The sequence below is a fragment of the Cebus imitator genome, unplaced genomic scaffold, assembly GCF_001604975.1.
Source record: "Cebus imitator isolate Cc_AM_T3 unplaced genomic scaffold, Cebus_imitator-1.0 Scaffold15, whole genome shotgun sequence".
NCBI classification, from domain to species: Eukaryota; Metazoa; Chordata; class Mammalia; order Primates; family Cebidae; genus Cebus; species Cebus imitator.
In genome coordinates, this window is record NW_016107330.1 from 3590370 (window position 1) to 3602117 (window position 11748).

General features: G+C 38.6%; 1 protein-coding gene across 1 annotated transcript in view; it reads left to right on the forward strand.

The window, feature by feature from the left end:
* The window catches only part of VPS13D (vacuolar protein sorting 13 homolog D), a 301395-nt gene that overhangs the window by 124427 nt on the left and 165220 nt on the right, over positions 1–11748 (forward strand). Inside the window, exons 42-46 of the mRNA XM_017504510.2 lie at positions 507–642; positions 1724–1771; positions 3662–3812; positions 4003–4213; positions 8833–9080. Of these exons, the coding sequence (XP_017359999.2) occupies positions 507–642; positions 1724–1771; positions 3662–3812; positions 4003–4213; positions 8833–9080 (794 nt within the window). The remainder of the gene's footprint in view (positions 1–506; positions 643–1723; positions 1772–3661; positions 3813–4002; positions 4214–8832; positions 9081–11748) is intronic.

Below are 11748 nucleotides of genomic sequence, written 5' to 3' on the forward strand. Positions count from 1 at the left end.
GTGCCTCTCCTGCCCTGACGTGAGGGCCGTGCCTCTCCTGCCCTCCCTGCAGTCACGCAGGGCTGGAGCCAAACAACCGTGTGTGGTTCTGAGAGAAGTGGGATTTCAACAAAGGAACCAGGAAGAAGAATTTTTTATGCATTTCCCAGAGTATGGTTGTATGATTAAATTGCTAGTGCATTTTTCCCCACCTCAGTGACATCAGTATAGAGGTTGGGGTAAGAGTTGGTGGGCAAAGACCTGGGCTCATGTGCAGGATTTGTATGGCTTGTACGATGGAGGATGTCACTCTTAATCAAACTTTATAGATCTTGCAGTTTGTGTTGTAAGTATAAAACCCAGTTAAACCATGCTCCTGATTTCTCTTGGATTAGGTAATCTGCAAAAGGTTTAGCCAACTGGGTTTTTGCGTCATTATATACTAAATCAGATTTGTGTCTTTGCTTCTACTTGTCATCCCTTCTGAAGATTGTGCTTAATATCTTTTTCTGTGTTCTGCCTGACAGACACACCCATGACCTCCGGATTCATCAACTGCAAGTGAGAGTAAATGGCTGGGAGCAAGTGAGCCCAGTGTCTGTGGACAAAGTCGGGACCTTTTTTCGATATGCATCACCAGATAAAAATTTATCTTCCTCTACGGTGTGTGGCTGTCAGGAAGGCAGATGGTTAAGCCTGTAATGAGCTTACTCTAGTGAAACTTTCTTGTTCTTTCTTTCCCCTATTTCTAGGAAGAAGATTAAGATCATATTAGGTCAGTCATAGGCATTGGTAAACAATATGTAGATAAGCCAGGCAATGGTTAGTTTCAGTAGAAAAACAAGATTTAAAGTCAGCGGTAACATTTCCTCACCTGTGCAGATCCATTTCATGCTAGCTGACTGGCAGTTTGTTAGTCTGCTGAACCCGAGTCTTGGCTTTATTTCACCAAGCGTAATGCTTTCCATATACACCGTCTTTTTAATATTTCTTATAATGTAGCACCTTGATCCTTTTAGCTCTGTGTCTCCAAGTCTTTCCCTGTGGCACAAGAGAGATGTCCACTGTCGTTTATGTTTTGATCACACATGTTCTTATGCACCCTTCCCCTAATTTCTTTCCTGCCTGTAGTCCCTAGTGATTGGAGGAACAGCCCAGGAAATGATGCAGGTAGCATCCCTGACTCGTACATGCAGATGGAGGCTGACATCCTGGCTGACAGAGCTGCCATAGGTGCTCTTGCCCCGTCCTCATTCATACTTCATAGGATACTTGCACTTATTTTTGGGAAGCCAATGGTGAGGTGGAAATGAAGATTTGCGGAGATAATGCAGCTTTCTTCATGAAAAATATTCTTAGAGAACACTGTTGCACAAGTGTTCATTTTTACTGTTGCTCTGTGCCCCAGGTTTCTTAGAAAAACAAAAACAAAAACAAAACCTTTTCAGAATTACTTTTCAACCTAAGTTTATGTCTGGTATTGAAAGGACCAATTCCCTCTTAGGTACGTTTCCTACTGCACTGATGTGTTGGTGAGAAATTTGGCATATGTTGAAAGGTTATAAAACGAATAATTGTTTTTTCCATATCTTTAATAGGAGTTGTTTTATCTTCATAATAGACTATGCTTTACCTGAAAGTATTTACAAACACCACCCTTTCAAGCAAATTATGTAGTCATTGAATTTAATGATGCCAATGATCTTAAATCTGTGCTGACGCTAACTTTTGGAATCTTTCTCAGATTGGCAGCCCAAGCAGCAGAACAAATATTATACATCCCCAGGTTTATGTAAGTATGATTTTCCTGTTGTCATTGTGTTTATTGAGTATATACACTGCACCTGAACCATAAGGATGTGTATTTAATTATCAGAGAACTTTATGACATATATGCCATTTAATTTATCTCTGCCCTTTTCTATTAATGATAACCTTCCTTTTCCAAAAACTTGCAAGAAAATGTTTTCACCCAACTTGGTATGTGAGACTAAGTATTACAGGGAAGGAGAAGAAAAGGCAAACGTTTGGTCCAAGGTCCCCTTCTCATTCTAGGTTAAAACAGAAATTAATTCTGGTATGGCCATATGTATTTCATAGGTTTGAGTCCAAAGATCATGAAAGTAAATAAGAAGGAAAAAGTAGCATTTATTTCCTATTTAGCTTTTGAAACATCATCACAAGATGACATTAACAAACTTATTCAAGGCTTTTATTTATAATTTCTCCTCCCTGAAGATTGTAGGTTTTGAAATGTAAAATTTCAGGTAGGCCTGAACAATATCAAGGTTTCAAACAATTGTTTGAAATAACAATATCAAGATTTCAAGCAATTCTTATTGGCTTCGAATATTGGGGCCTTATTAGGATTGGGTCACTGGAAGCTTGAGCTTCGATGATGATTTTTGCCTAGGATTGTGTCCCTCTAAAAACACTCTAGAAAATTGTAGTTTGCCTTTTCGTTTGGACTTCCTAGAAGTCTTGGTTCAAAACATGGAGCTCTTCATGTTATTGTTTATTGGGTTGACTTTAACATGCTGCTTGTCTCAATAAGAAAGTGGGCACAATGGAAAGCTTGAGTGTCATGCCATTTGTTTCTCTAGTAAAAAGCATTGTTAAGATGTTCTGCACACTCGTTCTAAGAGTGATACTTCCAGAAACTTTTTCTTTGGTGTACCTAACATGGGATTTTCTACTTTTAAGAAAATTTCCTGTCACATGGTGTTAGCACAAAATGTGTGTTGAATGTGTGAATGAACATATGGAAAAATAACGTAATGGCTGTAACCCAAGACCAAAAATAAATAATTTCCTTTCATTATGTTGAGTTTCTGAACCCTGGTGTCCTTTATGAACGAGCCATTATTGAACAGAACCTGGAAGGTTATTGTGAAGAAAGAAAAGTGTGTTTTTAAAGTTCTTTAAAGTACAGACGTTGGTTTTTATATAGGCATGTCAACAAATAGTATATGGACCTTAGAAACAAAGAAGTTATTCTTTGTTCCCATGAAAGGCACACCAATACAGACAATTCTTTTACACTTTCTGGTTTTTACAAAGACAAATGTTAATCTCAGAAGACTTCCTTCTGTTTTTCTGTATTTGGGCAGTACTCAACCCATTGTTTGGATATTAATCTAGGAGGAAAATAACACAGAAGGTAAATCATTTAATGTTTTGCAAAGTCCTACCTCATTGTTTTTAATTTTAATTGCATTGGATGCTCTTTTCCCTGCCAGTAGAATAGAAAACAAGCCTTTTTCAGTTTTCTTATAAGGAACTCAAGGGCTTTATGAATCAAGGATAATTTCCAGCAGATACTTTCTTACCAAATTACAGGAAGTTTGGAAAATTGGATAGGTTATTATCACAGTCTCAGGTGAACGTTTTTTATAATGTTTCTAGAGGCTTAGGATTGATTTTTCTCAGTGACACACTTTGTGTTATCACATCGGAGTGGATTACCTATTTTTGTAGAACTTTTTAGAATTAATGTTTTTAATATTGTACATGTATAGGATGTTTACTCCCTTTAAAGCCAAATGACTTTAGGATTTTATGACTGATTTCACTGCAGAGCTGTAGTAGTAATAAGATGCTTTTAAGTTAGACATTCTGATCAATATCATTTTGTATGTTTTTTCAGAAACATAATTATTTTGTCTTTATCTCTCTTTCACAGTTCTCTTCACTCCCACCAGTGCGGGTGGTCTTTGCGGTGACTATGGAAGGCAGTGCGCGGAAAGTGATCACTGTCCGGTCAGCCCTCATTGTGAGGAACAGACTTGAGACGCCAATGGAACTAAGACTGGATAGCCCATCAGCTCCAGACAGTATGTTTTCGTTGTCTAAAATGTAGTAAATGCTGATAAATATTTCTTGACTGTTGTCAAGTCTCTTTTTCCCCAGTGGTGGCTTCCCCAGCAGTCAGTATATATGGTCTGTCTTCTTTTGTCCTGAGATGGTCAGTCTTTGGGGTGGAGGACCATTGCCTGAAAGTGCTAACCCTTATTTCTGTGGCAGAGCCAGTGGTGCTTCCTGCTGTCATGCCAGGGGATTCGTTTGCTGTGCCTTTACACCTCACTTCTTGGCGGCTACAGGCTCGGCCCAAAGGATTGGGTGTATTTTTCTGTAAGGCTCCTATTCATTGGACCAATGTAGTGAAGACTGCAGAGATTAGTAGCAGTAAACGAGAATGCCACTCTATGGACACAGAAAAAAGCCGATTTTTCAGGTATGTAGCACCACTACAGTGGCATGTCACTTTTGCTTTTTTTTTTTTTTTCTTTTGGAATGACTTTTTTACCATTCTTTCTCTAAAGACCCTTAGAGATTCAGTTATCCTTATTTAAACTCTAGAGTTCTTATTCCTTGAGTTTTTAAGTTTGGGTTCATGAGAACTCAAGTGCTAACTCTTGGTGGAATCTGGGGAGGCTTACTTATATGGGAGAGACAACCAACTCACCCACTGTTTACACAAGAGAGGACACATGGAGAGGGGAAGGAAAACAAACAGAAAATCACGAGTTCTCATTCCAAAATTGGAAAGCAAAATCCTGGGGTTTGGAGTTTTTTGAACGAGAGATTTCAAAATAATTTGAAGGTTTATGTACCTAACACTGACTTTCTTGAGAACATTGACAAAATTGCCTAACCATTTAAACTCCTGTTTTCCCATTATACAAGAGTATGTTACTAGATTCAACGTTGGAAAAAATACTGGATTGCTTTTGTTCTACCCTCACAAATGTAGACTTCAAACTTACTTAAAGAGGATAAGCTTTCATTTCTTTTATAGTGAAGGCAGACATTCATTTGATTTAGAGAAGAGATACAAGAATAGTGTAAAGAATTTCAGCATATTCCTTACCCAGATATGTGAATTGTTAACAGACTAAAGGAAGAAATACATAAAATATGTAACTGGAGTTGGTAGATTTGAACACTTCCATTTCAGTAATTTATAGAACAAAAATGAATAAAGATGTAAAAGATTTGAACAATGTTACCAATGAGCTTGTTCTAATAAATATTTATAGAACGCTTTACCCAGAAACTCCAAATTATACATTCATTTCAAGTATGTCTGGAGCACTCATCAAGAGAGATCATCTGTTGGGCCATAAAGCAAAGATCAATAAATGTTAAAGAATTGAAACCATACAGAATATATTTCCTGATTACAATAGAAGTAAACTAGAAATCAACAGCAGTAAGATACCTAATAAATCCCCAACTATTTCGACGTTAAACAGTATATTTCTAAATAACTCATGAGTCAAATAAGAGAAATCACAAAGGAAATTAGAAAATATTTTGAATTGAATGATAATAAAAGGCAGACATGTTAAAATATGGGGGTTGCAGCAAAAGCAGTTCTGAGGGGGTGGAAGTTACAGTTTGTAAATCCTCATATAAGAAAATGGGGAAGATCATTTAGTTAAGACTCAATTAATTTTAAAAAAGAAAAGAAAATGAGGAAACCATAAAATCACTGATTTAATCTACTTTCAGAGGTTAAAGAAGAACAAATTCAAAACAAAGAAATAGGAAAAGGAGACAATAAAAATGTGGCTGGAAATCAGTGAACTAGAAAATAGAAAATCAACAATGTCAACATTGTCATCAATTTGATAAACTTCCAGCAAGACTTGCTCAAGGAGAAAAGACAGAAAATACAAATTACCTCTATAAGGAATGTAAACATGAGGCATTATTACAGATCTTATAGACATAAAATGGATGAAAAGGAGATAAGAACAATGTTAGGCCAATATATTCCACATGTAAATGTGAAAACGCAAGTTAACAAAACTGACACAAAGAAGAAATAGAAAATCCAGATAGCCCAGTACCTAAATTAAAGTATCTAAATTAAAAGAACTTTAACTTTTAGAAAAGCCTTTGTCCACAAAGAACACTGTAGGCCCATATAACATTACTAGTGAATTCTACCAGATGTTTAAGGAAGAAATAATAAGGTTTTACACAAGATCTTTCAGAAAATAGAAGAGGAAAAAACAATTCCTAACTCATTTTATGAGGCCAACATATCCCTGATACCAAAACCTGTTATATCTACTATGTAAAAACTATAAGCCAGTGTTACCCACTAAGAGACGCAAATATCATTATAAAAAAAAATTATTTTATTGTTTTATTTTTTTGAGTTGGAGTTTCACTCTTGTCACCCAGGCTGGAGTGCAAGGGTGCAATCTCGGTTCACTGAAACCTCTGCCCCCTGGGTTCAAACAATTCTCCTGCCTCAGCCTCCCCAGTATCTGGAATTACAGGCGCCCACCACCACGCCCAGCTAATTTTTATATTTTTAGTAGAGACAAGGTTTTACCATGTCGGCCAGGCTGGTCTTGAACTCCTGACCTCAGGCAATACACCCACCTTTGGCCTCCCAAAGTGCTGGGACTATAGGCCTGAGCCACCGTGCCTGACCAAATTTTTTTTTAAATTGAAACAGAGCCTTGCTATGTTGCCCAGCTTGCAGTGCAGTGGTGTGATCTTGGCTCACTGCAACCTCCACCTCTCGGGTTCAAGTGATTCTCCTGCCTCAGCCTCCTGAGTAGCTGGGATTACAGGCACCTGCCACCATGACTGGCTAATTTTTGTATTTTTAGTAGAGAAGGGATTTCACCTTGTTGGCCAGACTGGTTTTGAACTTCCTCAAACTCCTGACCTCAAAAAGTCCATCCACCTTGGCCTCCCACAGTGCTGGGATTACAGGTGTAAGCCACTGCACCCAGCCCTTTATCAGAATAGTAATATCATGAAATGCAATCCAGCAAGTGGTTTATCCTAGAAATTTAACATTAGCTTAATATTTGAAAATCAGTAAATGTAACTCATCATATTAAGAGACTAAAAGAGAGTTGGGTGCCTTGGCTCATGCTTGTAATCTCAGCACTTTGGGAGGCCAAGGTGGGCAGCTCACTTGAGGTCAGGAGTTTGAGACCAGCCTGGCCAATATGGTGAAACCCCATCTATACTAAAAATACAAAAAATTAGTTGGGTGTGGTGGTATGCACCTGTAATCCCAGCTACTCGGGAGGCTTAGGCAGGAGAATCGCTTAAACCTAGGAGGTGGAGGTTGCAGTGAGCCAAGATCTTGCCACTGCACTCCAGCCTGGGCAACAGAGCGAGATTCTGTCTCAAAACAATAGAAAGGGAGTAGACAGCCCACAGAATTGGAAAAATACATATATCTGACAAAGGATTTTTACATAACATACACGAAGAACTTTCTACAGATCAACAATAAAAACAGCTTAATAAAAAGAATAGACAAAAGACTTGAACTGACAACTTGCAGAAGAAAATATACAGCCAATAGATAAATGAGAAGATGCTCAGTGTGATTATTCACTCAGGAAATGCACACAGTAGGTAATGTTTTACTCTCACTGAAATGGCTGACATAAAAAAGAATGATTATACCAAATGTTGTCAAAGATGTGGAGCCACTGGAACTCTCATAAGTAGCTAGTAGGAGTCTAAAATGGTAGAACTGCTATGGAGAAATGTGTGGCAGTTTCTTATAAAAGTTAAGAACTGGCCAGGCACAGTGGCTCACACCTGTAATCCCAGCACTTTGGGAGGCCAAGGCCAGGGGATCACCTGAGGTCAGAAGTTTGAGACCAGCATAACCAACATGGTGAAACCCTGTCTCTACTAAAATACAAAAAATTAGCCAGACATCGTGGCTCACGCCTGTAATCTCAGCTACTCATGAGGCTGAGGCAGGAGAATGGCTTGAAGCCAGGAGGCGGAGGTTGCAGTAAGCCAAGATAGTGCCATTGCACTCCAGCCTGGGCAACAAGAGCAAAACTCAGTCTCAAAAAAAAACCAAAACAAAACATTAAGGACCCAGCAAGCCCACTTCAGGGTATTTATCTAAAATGAATGAAAAAATATATATCCAAAAAAATACTTGTACAAGAATGTTCATTTAACCCTAAACTGGAAAAAAACAATCGGCTATCAACAGGATAATGAATAAATTAACAGCAATCTATTCTTACCATGGCATACTACTGGGGAATGAAAAATAATCAAATAGGATGTATAAAACAACATGGCTGAATCTTGTTGAGACTTTAAAAAGCCAGAAAAAAGAGTAGTACATACTGCATGATTCCACTTTTATGCAGTTCCATAGCAGACACAACTGATCCATAGTGATAAAGGTTAGAAAGTGGTTCCTTGAGCCGGGTGTGGTGGCTCACACCTGCAATCCCAGCACTTTGGGAGGCCAAGGCGGGTGGATCACGAGGTCAAAAGATTGAGACCATCCTGGCCAACATGGTGAAACCCCGTCTCTACTAAAAATACAAAAATTAGCTGGGCCTGGTGGCATGCGCCTGTAGTCCCAGCTACTTGGGGGGCTGAGGCAGGAGAAATGTTTGAACCCGGGAGGTGGAGGTTTCAGTGAGTTGAGATCATGCCACTGCACTCCAGCCTGGTGCCTGGTGATGGAGTGAGACTCTGTCTCAAAAAAAAAAAAAAAAAAAAAAAGAAAAAGAAAAAAAGAAAGTGGTTCCCTGAATGGTGGAGGAGAATATTGGTTGGAAAAGGCCATCAGGGAACTTTGTGTCATGAGAGAAGTATTCAGTCATTTGTTTTGGATGGTGGTTATAGAGGTGTGTAGAATTGTCAGAGCTCTCATCAAACTGAATATTTAAAATCTATACTTTATATCTTAGTAAATGTATTGAATTATAAATTGCAAATAATTACTCATTGAACCATTTTAATGTTATTCTTTCTCATACTTAGCTAAGGAGAAAAAAAATTAAGTTCTTTATTCAGTCTGATGATTTTCCCACCATTTTATCTTCATAGGTTTTGTGTGGCTATAAAGAAAGAGAATTATCCAGATTATATGCCCTCAAACATATTTTCTGACAGTGCAAAACAGATTTTCAGACAGCCTGGGCATACCATATATCTCCTGCCAACTGTGGTAATCTGCAACTTGCTACCCTGTGAACTTGATTTTTATGTTAAAGGAATGCCAATTAATGGGACGCTGAAACCTGGCAAGGAGGCAGCCCTCCACACAGCTGATACATCCCAGAACATTGAACTGGGTAAGGATTTAGTCAAGTGATCATTTGTCATTATTCTGTGAAAATATCAGTGAGTATTTTGTGATTTTTTGGTAAGCATCTTGTAGAAATTGGGGCACATGTAACATCTCAGTAAGCCAGCTCAGAGGAATTTGTGCAGTTAAAAAAAATAATCTTTAGCTGGAGGTGGCAGCACACACCTGTCATCCCAGCTTCTCAGAAGGCTAAGGTGGGAGAATTACTTGAGTCTAGGAGTTTGAGGCTTCAGTGGGTTATGCTCATGCCACTGCCCAGCAGCCTGAGCAACATAGTAAGACCTCGCCTCTGAAAAAAAAAAAAAAACTACAAAAAATGATAAGAAAATAACAAACCAAAAGGTTTACAGAGGAAGCACTCAACAGAGCCTTTTTTCTTATATTTCTCCCCTTATGTTTGTTTTTAGGAAATTATTTTTTTTTTTTTTTTTTTTTTTTTTTTTTTTTTTTTTTTATTTTATTTTTTTTTTGTCTCTGTCACCAGGCCAGAGTGTAGTGGCACAATCTCGTCTCAACTGCTTCCTCCGGCTCCCAGGTTGAAGTGATTCTCCTGCCTCAGTCTCCTGAGTAGCTGGGATTACAGACACAGGCCATTACGCCTGCCTAATTTTTGTATTTTTAGTAGAGACAGGGTTTCACCATGTTGGTCAGGCTGGTCTCGAATTCCTGACCTCGTAATTTGCCTGCCTCAGCCTCCCAAAGTGCTGGGATTACAGATGTGAGCCACCGCGCCTGGCCATCATTGCATCTTTCTAAACTATGCTTTTCCCAAGCAAAATCTTATGCTGCTTCTCTTTTTAGTGAAAAGATAAATGTTTGCTAAGCACTCACTCTGTTCCAAGCATAGCTGGGCTTTTTCATACATGTAATCTCATGTGATCCTTACAGAAATAGTTATTTGCCCCATTTTACTGTTGAAGAGATGGGGGTTTGGAACGCATCAAGTAATTTTCGGTTGTAAGGATTGTTAAAAGGAAAACTTCCGCCAAATTAAATGAGTTTAATTGAGCAATGAATGATTTGCAAATTGGGCAGCCCCCAGAATCACAGCAGATTCAGAGACTCCAGGGATGCCTCATGATGAGAACAAATTTATAGACAAAAAAGGAAGTGACATACAGAAATCAGAGGTGAGGTACAGAAACAGCTCGGTTGGTTACAGGTTGGTGTTTGCCATATTTGAACAGTTTGAACATTCAGCAGTGTATGAGTGGGTTGAAGTATGGCCGCTGGGATTGGCCAAGACTCAGCTATTGTTACAGCGACATACTCCTAAACCAGGTCTTCACTCTTGTCTACCTATTAAGTTAGGTTGCAGTTCATCGACAAGGACTCATATAGAAGTACAGAGTCCTCAGGCCATATTTAGTTTGCTTTAACAGGGTGAATGAAGTCAAAGTAGAGAATTACCATATTTGCAACACTTAAAGAGGAATGGTGATTATAGTTAACAATATTGTATGATATATTTTATAATAGCTAGAAGAGAGGATTTTTAATGTTGTAACTACAAAGAAACGCTGAATGTTTGAGGTGATGAAAATGCCAACTACCCTGATTTGATCATTTCACAATGTATATATGTATTGAGACATCTCACTGAACCCCCAAAATATGTACAATTATTTTATGTTGATTAAAAATTTAATTACCTCCACCTCCTGGGTTCAAGCAATTCTCCTGCCTCAGCCTCCTGAGCAGCTGGGATTACAGGTTCCCGCTACCATGCCCAGCTAATTTTTGTATTTTTAGTAGAGATGGGGTTTCACCATGTTGGCCAGGCTGGTTTCAAACCCCTAACCTCAGGTGATTCATCCTCCTTGGCCTCCCAAAGTGTTAGGATTACAGGCATGAGCCACTGCACCCAGCCAAAAATAATTTTTTTACAAAGCAAAGAGGTACTTTTGGAATTTGGGCAGAAAATATGTTCCTTTAAGACTACCATACACAGGTTGAAGTAATAATAACTTAGATATTTATGATTTTACAGTTTTATAAGTGCTTTTGCTACGTTATTTCATGTTATCTCCATTTCACAGAGGGCGGACCTGAAACTCATGGAGCTTTAGCTATGTGTGTGTCCCACAGTGACAAGATTACATTGCAATTACCATATAACCCTTGAACTTAATTTAGAAAAGTAGTGCAGTGCTATTCACTCTAAATAAAATAGGTCTTTGGCATATAAGAGGTTAATTTTCTAATATGTTTCTTCAAGTACTTATTAAGCCCCTGTACAGAATCGAAATGTCTGCCTATCCCATCACCGTCTAAACACCTAGCACTGCTTCTCCTAAGCATTCTGCATTCCACGGCTTCTCACTTTTCGTAGCAGTTATCTACATTGTGCACATGGGTCCCAAAGAGTTTAAATAACTCATTCCACATGATGAAGGTAGTAAGGACAGACTGGAGCTTTGAAACCAGTCAGTTTGGCTGCAGAACTGCCTCTTACCCTGCACTTGCGTTCCTATGTTTCAGGCACCTAGCACAGAGCCTGAAGTATAGCAGACTCCTAAGAATCATAACTATTATTGATAGTTTTCTGATATTCTAACCCTTTGGATTATGCAGTTTAGACTTCCTAGCATGACTTCCAGGCCATCTGGTATGCTTATATTGATTCTTACCCCAGCTAGTGGGAAAGGGCCATT